Below are 16,820 nucleotides of genomic sequence, written 5' to 3'. Positions count from 1 at the left end.
AATTGGAACCTGCCCAGTAAGTCCCTTTCATTATAATTGGCAAAATCTCTACATTTTTATACTTCTCATTTTTCTTTATCTTCATTCCAATTGAAACTTTGTTGTCACCGCTAATAATTAAACTTTGATTATCATTATTTGTTTTGAAAACAAAAATTTGGTTTACCTGATAATCTTTTATTACCTGATACCAATACTTAAAATAATACTACCAAACAAATAAATTTTGTAGAATCGCAGGCTACAATATAGATATAAAATAAAAAAATATATAATTCAGCACAACAGGCAACAATCTTAATCAAATCAAAATTATAAGCTATACTGATAATGAGGGAAGCTCGTTATAAAACTAAAATCCTAATAGGTAAAAAAAGCTGACCCATGCAAAAAAATATCACCCCAGTGATTATTCTTAACAAAAGAATATTAGCATACATCCATAACAATCAAAGTAAAACCTTTTCTTCTGTACTCCACATTAAATCCAGAAACTAACTCAGATTGACCCTCAGCAAAATCAAAAAGGGCCTGATTAGTCTCAGGTAGACAAATAACCCATCAAGGCAAAAATGTAATAAAAGAATAACGAAACCACCCATTTAAGTTTATACTCCCCCCCCCCCCCAATACAACTCCAATAACCAATAAAATTATACTTATCTCATAGAAAACTCTTTGAGCAACAGAGGGATAACACCTCAATAAAGAATACTTTGAATTAGAAACTCAACCTTCCATTATAATTGAAAAAACTAAATCTTGATAAACACAAAAATAATAAAACCCCATACTCAATTGAAACTGTTCTATCACCATAAGGATAAATCACTCATAAAGACAGCCAAAATTATCCCAAAAACTGAGCTAAAATAGTAAACACCGAATTATCCTCACTAATTGGCATGTCTTTAAAAATCAGTGAGCAGGCTTAACTCTATTAATTCAAAGAGCCGTATCTCTGATAAGCAAGCAAATAAAAATTTTGACAAGTTCTTAAACCCTAACTTACCAAGGCTTATATTTTTTTTCATACTTAATAAAGCATTACTCAGTTCCCAATCACCCAACCTTATTATGTCCTTTCAAATCTGTATATATCCTAACCCTTTATGCTCTAATATGATCAAAAAAGATACTCTTACTAAAACTAATGCAATTAAAATCAAATATAATAACATCTCTACCTTTAAAAAGATTTTCTGAATCTTAGACCGAATGTACATAACTCTGGCATTAACCTTTATGCTTAACCAAAATATTTCAATAAGTTGGTCCTTTCGTACTAAGCCTAAATTAAATTCAGCACAGATAGAATCCGGGTCGCACCGATTTGAGCTTAAATCATGTAAATATTCAAAAGTCAAATAGATGCTCTCATTTAGCATCTAGACCAAACGGATAATTTAATTCAACATCAAGGTCATAATCTAAGTCATTAATAAGACCTCTCCGAATTAATAATGCTGTTATACCTGTGGTAGCTTCTCATCATCATCATCATCATCATCAAATTCCTGCCATGTACCCTCAAGGGGTGTACAGGATATGACAGTACTACATGAAAAAATTACATCATTACTAACTTCCTATTTACAATTTTCCTCCAAATCAGTCTATTACTTGTCAAGACTCCAACATTATCAGATCTTATATTTCTATCGTCTAAGGCACTTTGTACCGTATCAATCCACCTATATCTTGGTCTTCCTCTGGGTCGTTTTCCTGCCAACCTGGCAGAGAACACTTGTTTTGCTAATCTTTCCTCTCCCATTCTATTTAAGTGACCATACCATCTGAGATTAGCTCTGCTAACGCATTCCTGGATGCTGACAATGTCAAGTTCTTTCCTAATATCCTCATTTTTAATATGATATTGCCATTGATGCCATCTGTTCACGCCTCTAATCTTTCTCAGGACTCTCATATCTGCGGTCTCTAGTCTTTGGTCAAGTGTTTTACTTCTGACCCAGCTCTCAGATCCATAAGTTAAAATTGGTTTGAACACAGTCTTGTATACAGCTAATTTAGTGTTCCGACTAATTTCTTTCTTATTCCATATGAATTTATTCAATTGACTTCCCACGATACCAGCTTTGCTGATTCTGTTGTCTATTTCTATATTTAGTTTACCATCTTCAGTAAAAATTGTGCCTAAGTAGCTGAAATGTTTTACTTGTTCCACAGGTTCTCCATTCACAACACAGTTGACATTTTCAATGATTCTGCCTATTTTCATTGTCTTTGTCTTTTTATTGCTGACCTTCATACCATATCTATTACAACAGCTATTCAATTTAGTCAGAGAATCTTGCAGACTTGTAGCGGATTTATTTAGAAGTATAACATCATCCGCATAAAGCAAAGAGCTGACATTATCTCCAATTTTGATATCAGGTTTAATACCACATTCCTTCATAATGTGATCCATATAGATAATGAATAACAGAGGGGATAATGTACATCCTTGTCTCACACCAGATTTAACATTAAACCATCTTCCTGTACTTCCTTCAATTCTAACTGCTGACTTACAACTCAAATAAAGACTAAGTATTGCTTGATATAATGCCCCATTGACACCATATAACTGCAGCGTATTGAATAGATTCTCTCTTGGCACCTTGTCATATGCCTTTTCCAAATCGACAAAACTTAAATACAGATCTTTGTTATATTCCCATGCTTTCTCGACTATTTGTCGTAAAGTGAAGATCTGATCCTGACAGCCTCTATTTGGCCTGAATCCAGCTTGTTCTTCACCAAGCTTTTCTTCCACAATTCTTCTCAACCGTTTCTCAAGTATACTTGCATAGATCTTGCCAGGAACACTCAGTAGGGAAATACCTCTGTAATTCTCACATTCAGTTTTATTTCCCTTTTTATATATGGGTACTATGAGAGCTCTACTCCAATCATCGGGAATTCGTCCCTCTGTCCAGGCTTTCTGAACTATGCAGTGCAACCACTGTAAGACTCTTATACCACCATACTTCAGCATTTCTGGTCGAATATCATCTACTCCTGCTGCCTTTCCACAATTCAAGCCTTTGATGGCTTTTTCTACTTCAAGTATAGATATGTATTCCTGACTGCATGCCTGGTCAGTGTTTTTTATCACTGTGCTGTCATCACTGCTTGTTTCATTTAACAGTTTTTCAAAGTAATTACTCCATACTTCAAGGATATCTTTTTCTCCTGTTTTCATTTCACCTTTATCATCTCTAATTCCTTTTACAGCACTCTTTCCTCCATTCCTAAGCTTCTTCAACAACCTCCAGAATATTTTGCCACCTTCTTGATATTTATTTTCTATATTCTTGCCAAAGTCCTCCCATGACTTTTGTTTAGCTAGTTTTACACACTGTTTAGCTTTCTTACATTTGTCTCTGTATTCTGTAAGAGTAAAAGCTGACTTATTTGCCAGGAACTTTTGATATGCTTTCTTCTTTTCCTTCACTGCCTCTTTAACTTCCTGTGTCCACCAGGGAGTTCTGATTTTTTTATCTTTGCACACAACCTCACCACATGCCTCTCTGGCAGAATCAATCAATGTTTCCTTCAGAGTTTGCCACTGAATCTCCAAGGTTTGATTCCTGTTCTCAAACTCTTTCATTTTCTTTTCAATAATATTTCTGTATTTTAGTCTACAGTTTACATCTGAGAGCTGCTCAACTTTTATTCGCTTTAAAACTTTCTTACATGTTATTCTTTTCAATATGAAATTCAATTTTATCCTGCTCAAGACTAAATAGTGATCACTTCCAATTTCAAATCCTCTGTACACTCTGGTGTCCTGCACCAGGGAGAAAACATCACTATCAACAATAACATAGTCAATGAGACTTTTCTTATTCCTAGCCTCTTCTCTCCATGTGAATTTGTGCACATTTTTATGTTGGAACATGGTGTTAGTAATAACCAGTCCATGTCCTGAGCAGAAATCCAACAGATATTTGCCATTATTATTAGCTTTGCTCTTTTCTCCAAATTTTCCCAAAATATTTTTGTATGTCTCCCAATCATTTCCTACTCTACTATTTAGATCCCCAACAAGGACCAACTTTTCCTTTTTCATTGTGTCAGTTGCTTTTTCTAAAGCCTCAAAAAATTCCTCCACTTCTACCTTAGTAGAACCTTCTGTGGGACCATAGGCACAAATAAGTCTCATTGTCCAGTTCCCCATTCTCATATTTGCCCACATTACTCTACTTGAGACTGACTGCCATTCAAGAAGATTAGCCTCGTATTTTGTATTGAATACTATGGCTACTCCTTCTTTTCCTTGATTGTTATTGCCTGAATATAACATTTTGTATTTATTGCTCAGAAAGATCTCACCAGTTTTGGTCTTTTTTGTTTCAGTCACCCCTATTATGTCGATCTGGTACTTATCTAATTCCTCAGCTAGCTCCATTTCTTTGCCATTCAGGCTTCTTACGTTGATAGTACCGATCTTTAACTCTGGTGATGTTGAGTTGGGGTTTGTTTTCAGATTTGTTCCAGTAGCTGACTTTTCGCTGTTCGCCCTGGTTCCCTGGCGAAAACAACGGGGGCCTTGTTTAACCGGGCGACGCCCCAGCCGGCATGAAATTTTGTCATGTTGTACCATCATTTTTTATTTTGGTTTAACCAATAAGAATACAATTTGGTCGGCTAAATCCCAAATTGCCAGCCCATCCTCGTTCGTTCAGTATCAAAGTAGATACCCAACAGGGTGCACCACGAGAAGGTGAGGATTGGACATTAGGTCAGAAGCCCTGGTCGGTTCTCCGCATTCCTTTAAAGGCTATGTGGAGGTCTCCTCTCAGTTATACAGCTTTGACCCTTAAGCACCCCGTGGTAGCTTCTACAAATTTAAAATAAAAGGTCACACCCTTAAATTAGTTAATTCACAAAAACAACAGACCATGTCCTTACCATCCCAGTAAAAGTCACTTTTTGCACCATTAAGAATAAAATTTTAGATATAAAAAAATAACTAAAGCTCAACAAGGTCTTATGCCATTCTCACTGCATTTTTACAGCAATCTAAATTTCAGAAATACTAGGGTTAAAAAAGATTTTATTCACCAAACCTTTCATTCCAGTCTACAATCAATTTATGCTACCTTTGCACAGTCAAAATACTGTGGTGCTTTAAAAATCAGTGAGCAGGCCTAATTCTATTAATTCAAAGAGCCATGTCTTTGATAACAGGTAAATAAAAATTTTGACAAGTTCTTAAACCCTAACTCACCAAATCTTTTTTTTTTTTCATACTTAATAAAGCATTACTTAAGTTCTCAAACCTACTCATTTTCACATAATATATAGTTTATAAACAGTCCTCTCTATGCTTACTTGTTACAATAACTCATAAAATATTGATTGTCCATTATTACACAAATCATCACTTCTAATCCACTACCTAAAAACCAAAATTCAATTATAAATAAATATATTGCTCAACCAATATATTTTGCAAAAAAAAAAAAAAAAATTTTCACATAACTAAGTTACTAAACTCAGAACCAGATATCTAACTCATCATATAACACTTCACGTCAAGCAAAATTTTTAATGGTTTTAATACCACAAAAAATAAATAACTTCACTAGGTGCGAATCCCCTGGGTGCGCTGATATCCTGGCAGAGCTGCTGAAAGCCTTTGATTGGCAATAATAACAACTATTTAGGGGAATCCATTCAGGACATCTATAAAACAATATAATTACCTTAAGTTTTTACAACATCTATCTACATATCAATTCCAAAAAAAAAAAATAATGCACAAAATTGCAAGGATTATGGAACTGTGAGCGTAATATCCCATGAATCTAAAATTATTTTAACCATTGTTAACAAACAAATTGAAAGAGCCTTAATCAGTGAATTAAGTGAACAATAGAAAGGCTTCAGAAGAGCCTTTGACTGGGTAAAACATAATAAACTGTTCAATATATCAGATAAATTAGACACAGAAGATCATGTACTTAAGATTATAAAAATGATTTACACCAAACAGGAAATGCAGTTTTAACTCTGAGGCTTCTGTAGTAGTGAAAACAAAAAGGAGTTAGACAAGGTTGTATCTTTTCACCAAATCTATTAAATATCTATAGTGAGACAGTGATGAAAAAGATTGAAAAACAAAAAATAGGAATTAGAATCAATGGTATAAAATACAACAATCTTAGATATGCTGATGATAACATACTAATAGCAGAAAACCAAAATCAATTAATCAAATTACTGCAGCTATTAATTGAAAAAGGTAAAGAATTTGGATTAGATATAAATGCAAAAAAGACCAAATTAATGAAAATCTCAAAAGAAAACAGATCCGAGCCAGATATATTCATAAACAATATGAAAATTGAACATACAACAGAATACAAATATTTAAGTACCTACTTTACTGCAGATGGAAAGCAAGATAAAGAAATAAAAATAAGAACAGCCACAGCTAAAGATGACTTCTGAAAAAATAAAGATCTGCTCAGAAGTTTTGTGGGTATCGAGACAAAGAAAAGAATGATAAGAACATTAGTGTGGCCAGTTTAAAATATGGAAGTGAGATCTGGATATTCAAGAAGAGAGTAAGATAAGAGATAACGGCCTTTGAAATGTGGCGCTATACAAGAGCTCTGAAAATCTCATGGACAGAACATGTGACAAATACAGATGTCCTACAGAGAATGAGACACAGAGATCTTTATTACAGGAAATGATCCAGAGAAAGATGAGATGGACATGTACTGAGAGGTTCAGCAGGACAGAGGATACTGTTAAAAATTTTATTTTATGTGATTTATACTTACTTAGTTGTTTGCTTTGTTTGTTTACTTGATAATGTCCTTTCTTATTCAAAACCTTATTCAATTAAAATCCTACCAGCTGCTCTATTGATACGTCTTTGCTTTCTCTATATTTTACTTCTATTCTATCTTTCTATCGCTATTTTATTTCTTCAGATATCGGGCCTAATATACTTATATCTAGGATTGTTTCCTCTTCGGATACTGGCAAATTTATTTTATCTGCGTCAGGCCAGTAACCTATAGTAGAAAAGATCCTTACTCAGGGAGACAATATTAGATTCTGAGGTGTTCTTACACAATGATCTACTTTAACACTGCCATATAGATTAAGATTATTGTAGTCGTGACCTAAATCTATCATTATATGCACTTCCTAATTCCTTCCCACCAAAATAGGTTCTATTTTTATAAGTGGTAGTTTGGAATCGTAATCAGGCATGACTCAGGTTTAGATAAATATGACATGTTTATTGGAATATCTAAACACAGAATACACAAAATTTTCATACACTCAATTTGACTCAATACTAAATAAAAACTCAAGTTAAGAGGTTAACATATTTTAAATTAAATCAAAGCTTATGAAACATCGTAAAACACTATAATTGAAAATTGGGATAGATTGCAAATGATATGAAGTTAAACTAAATTTTCTTTCTGAAATGCTATTCATAAGAAAAAACAAGCAAACATTCTTATGTTACTCAGCTACTATAATTCCACAATTCTTATCTCGTTAAGTTAATTCTATCACAAACAACACAAGAGATCTCTTCCAAACAATTCTTCTTACTCTCAAAGGAGGTTAACTTTCTAATTAGACTGTCTACAAAGTTCTTTAGAAAATGTTCTTAATTTAAATACACATATAATCTTCTCTCTTCTAAGGAATTTTATACACAAAATAGAGTAATTTTACTTTACCGACCTTTTCCTGCTTCTTTCAGCATCACATGTATGTCTGGTTACTTCTTGTCTATTGGCTGTCCTTACACTAACTAGGGGCTACGCTATCTTCATAATTTCTGCCGAAAACGGACTCGAATCTCTGTGTTTCAAGAAACATTTCGATGGGACTTTTCAGCGACGGCTTGATTCTGCTAGAACTGGAAATTTTACCTTCAGCTCTGCGTAGAATCCTACTCCATTCTCAAGAAAGCTCGCTGTCCGACATCTTATCTTAGCACAGACTTCATCCACCCCCCTTTACGCGAACTATCCGCTAACTTCCGAACCACCAAGCAGGAAAACGATACAACAAGAGAGCCCCCATACGGCGCTCGTCCCCTTATATTCTTCGTTAGAGTGCCCCCTTTTTTTGGAGTCCCTTTTGCACACGACCTATATCTTTTCACCCCTTGGGTTCATCCCTTGCCTTCCCGACACTGTTATGCTCTTGGATTCACAGAATATGCGTCGATATACGTTCCGCATAAGCTACTGCCTCCGGCGTTACGCTGGACACATGTACTTGTATACTTTCTAAGAATTATTACTTAGTAACTATCTGGTGACTCACAGTTAATCTATACAGCTTAAGTGAGGTTAAATTAATATTAACAAAATTCTTCCTTTAAGATATTCTCTAATTTAATTCTAGTAGTATAATCACAACAGATTAAAATACATGGAACATAAGATAAAAATTGCAATTTTATACATAAAGTGAAGAAGTTTCACTTTTGATTTCAGCTGATGTGCAGGTATTTCTCTTTGTTAGTAAGCTTAGTATGTTAGATTCTGAATGAATGATTTCTTTGCAAGATTCCTTCATTCAGAATCTAACAAAGGCTCCCCCTTTTTTTATAAAAAAGCTTTTCTAATTATTTTATAAAAACTCTTTTTGCTTCTCCCTCAATCCTCTGGGGATGAACCTTCCATTCTTTCTGGGCCTTGGGTCATATCTAGATTGGACAAACTTTTTTCTTCTGTCACTGGCTGTGCTTCCTTCTCTTATCTCTGTAGAACTTAACATGTATCCTATATTTCTCTGTGCCTTATCCTTATGATTACATTTGACTACACTGCTATCTTGTAATGTATTGGACCTAATTCCATTTTCATTTGAATTATTCACAAATCTTGCACAATCTGTGAGTATGTGTGCAGCCTTCATAGCAAGAGGTAAGTCCCAAACTAATAACTCACTTATTACCCTTCTAAGCTTGAAAAAGAAAACATAAGAAGTGGGCATAAATAAACTGCTGCTTAGATTGTACATTTACTTCGTGTCTTCTGTTCCACCTTGAATAGTTAAAGGAACCTCTAGATCTTTCAAATCTCTCAATTAAATTCACAGCGATTGTTCCCTGACTACCTTCCCCTAATTTCCCTTCCTCTACGCTTTGATCATCTACTACTTTGATGTTTGTTATGAGGTAAGTCTCAGTCTGGCTGTTGTCTTCGGATGTTGAAATTAACGAAGAATCAGTCTGGTTATCTATACATTCTTCATTATCTCTCTTAGACTGTACACTTGGTATGATGTTAGTTTCATTTTGAAATGAAAACTGACAAATCTGAAATGCCACCAACAGAGAGATCTGGAAGGACATGGTGCTGCACTCTCTCACTGAGGAAGCTACATGAAGAAGCAGCAGCCCTGAGGCTTTTTGAGAAAACATTTATTATTTATTGCAAAACCCTGATACAAAAGATAATCATTTATAATCCTATTTTGCCGATCTGGTTGGCTGAGTGGTTAGTGTATCTGCTCTCCAGGCAAGAGGCTGCGGGTTCGAATCCCACATGGGTAGGGATGTTTGTGATTGTCTTTCACCTTCATACATTCATTCACTATAGATACACTCTCCCAATATGGATTGGGTCACCATGGGAGTAGTAGACCCAAAACCTCCCTCAATGGGAGAGGGAGTAAGTTCATCATAGAGTTCTTTTTCTTCTGAGATGATGTTTGTGGCTCTATTTTTGAACATACCGTATTTTCCGGTGTATAAAACACACTTTTTTTACCTTAAAAATTCATCTTAAAAATGGATTGCGTCTTATATAATGAAGGTAAAGATTGTTTCCTCTTTTCAAAGTCATATGTTTGTCATATAATGAAGAATATAATTGTTAGTCATATAATGAAGGTAAAGATTGTTTCCTCTTTTCAAAGTCGCACTCCCTTTTATGTTCCAAGATCTTTGTAGGCGGTTAATGGTGCAATCAAATTGATGCGTGACCTTTACGTGACTTCTAGCGCATCACTGGCTAAGAACGGGGAGTCCCTATTCAAGTTTCATAATATCTTATCCGAGTAATCAGTTACCGATGTTTATCAGTATTGAGTTGACGTGTTGAGATATTTTGTGTTAGGTTTTAGGTTTTTTCCAGAAAATTGTATAAAATTTCTTGGGTGCGTCTTATACACCGGAAAATACGGTATGTATTATGCTGAGCTTCTGGGAAATATGGCGAGTAGATTTGAAATGAAGGTAGTGTCCAGTTTATGTTGGTTTGTGGTAGACTGTTAGTTTGATATGTCCATCTACTAGTTTCTTGATTAGGGTATCCAAAAATGGTAGTTGATTATCTTTTTCCAGTTCCAAAGTTGAATTGTATTGTTTGATGGGGGAAAAAAAAAAAGAACATATAGGAGATGTTAATAACAACAGAACAGACAACTCAGATCTAGCCAATCATTTTGCAATTACAAACCATACCATTGATTGGGATAGCAGCTCCATGCCTTATCTAGAAGAAGACACTTCCATTGCAGAAATTTCAAGGAAGCCGTTCTGTTAAGATTTTCTCCAGAATGGAGAAAATCTTAACAGAAACCAGGGAATGATAATAGCAGACATATGGAAAACCTTAATAAGATCGCTCAGTCTGTCAAAATTTAATTTCGCTCAAACTACAAAGCGTGCTCTTACAACAGTGACTAACACAACACGCTCCATGCATGTAATGTTACATGTTCTGTTTTAATTTTTAATTTATACGATAGTGTTACTCCATTTTCTCTGTACTAACCACTTTCAGTTTTTCTCTTACCATTATAAGCCCTGAAGAAGCCAAACAGCCCTGTTGGCAAAACTTGTTGGCATTAGATGTTTATAAATCATGGTCAATTAAAGATCAATATATATATTTCATTTCAATTTCTGATAATATCTTTAAGAATCATCTTATGATGGTGGTATACAAACATTTAAGAAGTGTTAAAATTAATGTGGAGTATCAATTTAAAGGACAAGTTCCTCTGGTAAGATTGAATGCATGCTGCCAATATTATTAAGTTTCATGTTCATCATTTACTATCCTAGCTTTACCTTTTTTAATAACAGGGTATCTAATCCCAATTTCTTATAAAAATTTTATAAAAAAATTTATAAGATAGATTATGATATATGATATGCAATACAGCTTAAGAACGAAACTCACATGTTATACTTGATGCACAATGCCTACTGTAATTTCATCATTAGATTCTCTTAATATTTTGTAATTTTGTAAGTGTAGTTTGTTCTGATATTGGACATTCTCTTAATATTTTGTTTATGGACATTCCTACAAAATTAATAATGGAAAAAATTAATAATGTAAGTTTTTTCTGTTATTAATTTTGTATCGATATGTCTACTCACGGCAGACATATCGATACAAAATTAATAACCTCTTTTAAAACTTATGGACATTCCTGAAAACACTCACCACAGAGTGTGAGAAAAATCTGTAGATATTGGAAAATAATATAGATACTGGATATTATAGAGAAGTCTAAATTTCTAATTTATTAAGAATTAATACAATTCATTTCTTGATAACTTTATTAAATTACTATTAAATTATATACATAAAGCATTATGACTTTATATTTACCTCTAAAAATCCTAGCTGATCCAAAAATTTTCTAATATAATTAATTACTTTTGCTCTTATGATGAACTTTTGCCTAACAGTGTCATTCAAAATTAAATCAAGATATCGCTGCCGAAACCTTGTTTCCTGGAACAACAAAATAAGCAGCAGTTTAACATATATAACACAACAAAAAATGTCATTAATTACTTTTGTAAAAATAATTTGCTATTGGAAGTCATTTCAATTAATGCAGTTCTAAGACTGGTTCAGTGCCATTCAACAAAAAACTATATTTTAGTTCAGCGGGTGCACCCAGATGATGTTTCAGAAACAGCTATTTTTGACACAATCATCAGACTTTTATACCAGTACTATCACCATTTAATGAGAATACTTTTATGGTGTATCAACAGGTAACAGCAGTGTAATCTATAGTGGGCAGCTACAAACAGCATCTGTTCCCCATGTTAGGAGCAGTTGAAAGAACAATTGTTAACTATATAAATAAAACATGATCGAAATCCAGTGCAATATGGAAGTACAAAGAAAAAGTACAATATGCTGACTCAAATGTCACCTGGATAAACAAGATACCCAACTGAGAAATTGGAGTTGAACTGACAAGTCAGCTACCAAAAGAAGTACAATAAGATTAAAACTCAGCAAGAGATACACGATCAGTAGGACCAGGAATGTCTACTTTACGACTAGTGGATTGCTAGATGTGCTTTTCAAGGAGCTGGAACAATACCAATGTGACATCCTTGGATTAGCAAAGATGCACTGGACAGAGTTGGGAGAGATGAGAGTAGAAGAATCATCTGGAGTGGAAATAGTATAAAACATGAGGCAGAAGTTGGATTTCTTCTCAATAAAAAAGGAAAAGAAGTATTATTAAGATATAAACCAGTAAATAAAAGAATAATAATAATGGCAAAATTTGTAGCAAGACCATTTAACATCACAGTGGTCCAAGTCTATTCACTCACTGTAGAAAGTACTGAAAAAGAAATAGAGTTATTCTATAGCAACTTGGAAATAATCTTGAAATCAATAAGCAAGAAAGATACACTAATCACTGGAGGAGATTAGAATAAGACTGGCAAAGACAATGAAGGATGGTAAAGAATAATGGGCAAATATAAATATGGAAAAAGCAATGAAAGATGAGAAAGAATGCTAACGTTTGCCTTAAAGCATGACATGGTAATTTGCAAATACAAATTCCAGCTAAAAGACTGCAGGAAGCAGACATGGCTGCCACCTGGAAGAACAAAGAACATGAAGACACGATGCTCATAAGCAAGAGATTGGCACATCAGTTCAGCAGCATCAAACATTTTAAGGAACAGACATAGAATCAGATCATAGCTTAGTGATTGCCAATATCAAGTTAAAACTCAAGTGACAAGTGAAGGCAGAGTTTCTTAGAGAGACATATGGACACTGAGCAAAGGAAATCACAGGGAAAGTGTATAGGAAGGTGCGAGAAAGAACTGAAATCCATTACAGTAAAGGAACTGGAGGAAAGAAACAACAAAGTAGGTGTCTGCAATCAAGAGAGTAGTGAATAAACAGTCCCACAAACAGAGAGGCCAAAGAGATGGATCTCACAAAAGACATTAAAGATAATTTAAGGGGGGGGGGGGGGTGGCATTTAAAGATTAGGAAATAGATCTTTGTGGAAATGGAAGACCAGTGTAGAGCAAAATACAATGAAGTGAAGAAGGCAGTTAGCACAGATAAATCAAAATGGTTAGAAGTACAGTGTGATGATATTAATAAATATTATGGTGAATATAAAACAAGAGAACTATACAAGATGATCAAAAGCATTAACAAGAAATGAAATCCAAAGCAGAAAACCATAAAAGATAAAAAAGGTGAAATCTTGAAGAAATAAGAGAGAGAGATGGACAAGATTACCCAGAGTAATAATAAGAGACATAGGGATATGTTGAATAACAGAAGTTAGTTAATGAATTGAGAGAAATATCACCACCAAGCACAGAGGAAGAAACAGATATACTGAAGGATGCAGTTGTTAAGGCAGCATCTGAAGAACCATAAAAGTCCTGGGAATAATGAGATCACTGGAGAGATGCTGAAACATGGTGGTGAGGTAATCAGAGACTACACCGGTTGTGTAACATTGCACGGGACAAAGGAAAAACACTAAATGAATGGACAATATCAATTTAATACTCATTACAAAAATGAAAGTGAAATGGATTGCAAAAACAAAGAACAACTGCTCTGTCGAGTCATGTGGGGAAAAGTACTTATGATAATGTTGTTTTCGACCACTGAATATTAACAAGGAAACATATAAAAATGGGTTTTTAATTGATCGGAGATTTGTACAGAGATGTCGCCCTAGTCTCGCCGATTTGACTGTTGGCTTCATCTGGGCACACAAAAAAGCAACAAAACAGCTTAAAACAGAACAGAAACAAGTTAAAGTATCAGATTAAATCATAACCGAATGCTAAATATCATCAAAATTCAAATGAAATGGTACACCAAAAGCATGGAGTGTGTATGTTAGCAGTCATTGTTATACAGGTGCATTCTATAATAGGCTTCAAAGTTGAACTCCGATGTCTTGAGTGATTTGATGAGTGTTTTCCATATGTCACCAAGAATCATCCCTTGGTTTCTGTTAAGGCTGCCTCTTGAACAATCAGCACTGCAGCTTCTTTGATGTTGCAAGTATGAAAATCTTCTAAGTATGGCATAGTACTTTTTTAAATAACGAAACCTGTGGTGCGTTCATAATTAGAAGAAACACACGTATAAACCACAGTGAAAATTATTTAATTGTAAATATTTCATCCTAATTATAGTACTTTTATCCCATTCAATGTTATGATTGGTATTAGAAAAATGGAGAGCTAAACCAGAATTGTCTTCTCTGTTGTTGTTAAAGTCCCAGATGTGTTCTTTTAGTCTTATCTCTAAACTTCTAGCTAGAAGTTTGGCCTATGTAATTTAAACTCAAGAACAAGGAATGTTGTAAACTCCAGGATGTTTATAGAAAGCAATCTTGTCCTTGGGTGACCGTAATAAGTTGTGAGCTGTCTTTATTGGTTTTGAAGGCCACTCAGATCTCGTGAAGTCTTAGCAGTTTTGCATTTTCTGTGAAACTGAAAGCAAAAGGAATGGAAAGAGAAGACCTGTAGTGAGGTTCTTGGGTTTGCTGTTGGGAGGAGTTGGAGAAAAGAATCTTTCTTATCAACATTTCAGGATATCATCTGTTAAAGTTTTGAAGATGAGATCTAATTCATCTGTTAAAACTTTGTCATCTCTTATGATGCAAACTTCCCTGTTTTTCAGCATATGTATAGTACTCAACTTTTGTGAAATATGGTGCGATGAAGAAAAATGAAGGTAACGGCCATCGTGGATTGGCTTGCGGTAAACCTTAAGAACAATATTGCCATCCATTTGTTTTGCGATGAATGTGTCTAGAAACGGTAATTTTCTTTCCTTTTTGAGTTCTAAGGTAAACTTGATTTTTTTGTGAAATGAGTTTATTGAAGTTAAATAATCAAATAGTTCTCCTTTGCTATGTTTCCATATGATGAAAATGTCATCGACGTATCTCTACCATACTGATGGTTTTGGATCTATATGTGAAAAGATATCTTTTTCAAGCTTTTCCATAAATAAGTCCACACATGGCGGAGATAGAGGACTATCCATTGCACGACCTGATAGTTTATTGAGGTAATGTCTATAAAGCTGAGCAATATCTTGAGGAAATAGATTGTCTATGATGGTTATGACTTCATTCACTGGGACATTGGTAAACAAAGACACTACATCTAGGGCAGCAAGAATGTCTGTTCCTCATATTGTGATATTTCTTAGCTTTTCAATGAAATGTTGTGTATTTCTGATATATGTGTCTGTATTACGATTATGTGCTTTCAGAAGACGAGCTAGATGTTTTGATAGTAAGTAAGTAGGAGAATTTATCCCATCTGCTATTGGACGAAGAGGTATCCCGGTTTTGCGAACTCTTGGTGAACCATATAATCGTGGAGTTAACGGATGTAATGACTTCAATTTCTTTTTAGGATCTGTTGGCCAATTGTCCATATTACATATAAGGTTGTTTGTTTCTATGTGGTTCGTCCAAGTGGTGGGGTCTGAGTCTAATTCACAATAAGTGGATGTATCTGAGAGCGACACAGAGATCTTTGATATATAATCTCCAATATTTAAAATGACGGTAAAGTTTCCCTTGTCTGCCTTGAGGATAATTATATCTTCATTTTTCTTTAAATTAGTTAGTGCTGTTTTTTCTGAAGGGGTGATGTTCTTGTTCGGTGGTCGTGAAGATGAGAGGATGATTGCAGTCTTCAATCTCAAATCATTAGCAACCGGTTCAGGTAAAGAATGAAGTGCCTTCTCCACGCTGCACATAATGTCTACTTTCGGAATAAACTCTGGAGTTTGACCTATGTAATTTAAACTTGCAGTTTAAATTACATAGGTCAAACTTCTAGAATGTTAGAGATAAGACAAAAAGAACACATCAGGAACGTTAACAACAACAGAGGAGACAATTCTAGTTTAGCTCTCCATTTTTCTAATACCAATCACAACATTGAATGAGATAAAGGTACTATGCCATACTTAGAAGATTTTCATACCCACAACATCAAAGAAGCTGTAGTAGTGATCCATTCAAGACTCAGCCTTAACAGAATCCAAGGGATGATACTTGGAAAATACTCATGAGATCACTCAACACATCAGAGTTCAACTTTGCAGCCAATTATAGAACGCACCTGTATAACAATGACTGTTAACATATACGCTCCATACGTTTGGTGTAATGTTTCATTTGAATTGTGATAATATTTAGCATTCGTTATGTTTTAACCTGATACTTTAGCTTGTTTATGTTCTGTTTTAAGATGTTTTATTGCTTTTTTGTGTGCCCAGATGAAGCCAACAGTCAAGTTGGCAACACTAGTAGATGACATCTCTGTACAAATCTCCGACCAAATAAAAACTCAGGTTCATATGTTTCCTTGTTAATATTCAGTGGTCGAAAATAACATTATCATGAACAGACTTGATGGGGAAGTCAAACGTAAGGTACGTAGATTAGAACAGCTTAAATGCAAGAAAGCTAAACTTCTGAATCAACACACTTTTAAAAAGATGTAGAAACAACAACATTATTACGGA

The 16,820-nt window shown here is 34.4% G+C and overlaps 1 protein-coding gene across 1 annotated transcript in view; it reads right to left on the bottom strand.

The window, feature by feature from the left end:
• Positions 1-16,820, bottom strand: part of LOC150103145 (lysine--tRNA ligase-like) — a 199,946-nt gene that overhangs the window by 131,290 nt on the left and 51,836 nt on the right. The window contains exon 6 of the mRNA XM_090398349.1: positions 11,634-11,759. Coding sequence (XP_090254475.1) covers positions 11,634-11,759 — 126 coding nt within the window. The remainder of the gene's footprint in view (positions 1-11,633; positions 11,760-16,820) is intronic.

This window comes from Typopeltis vanoorti, chromosome 9, assembly GCF_054136105.1.
Source record: "Typopeltis vanoorti isolate ZY-2024b chromosome 9, IOZ_Tvanoo_1.0, whole genome shotgun sequence".
NCBI lineage: Eukaryota > Metazoa > Arthropoda > Arachnida > Uropygi > Thelyphonidae > Typopeltis > Typopeltis vanoorti.
The sequence above is the reverse complement of the archived record's forward strand: the minus strand, read 5'-3'. Positions and strand labels throughout refer to the sequence as shown.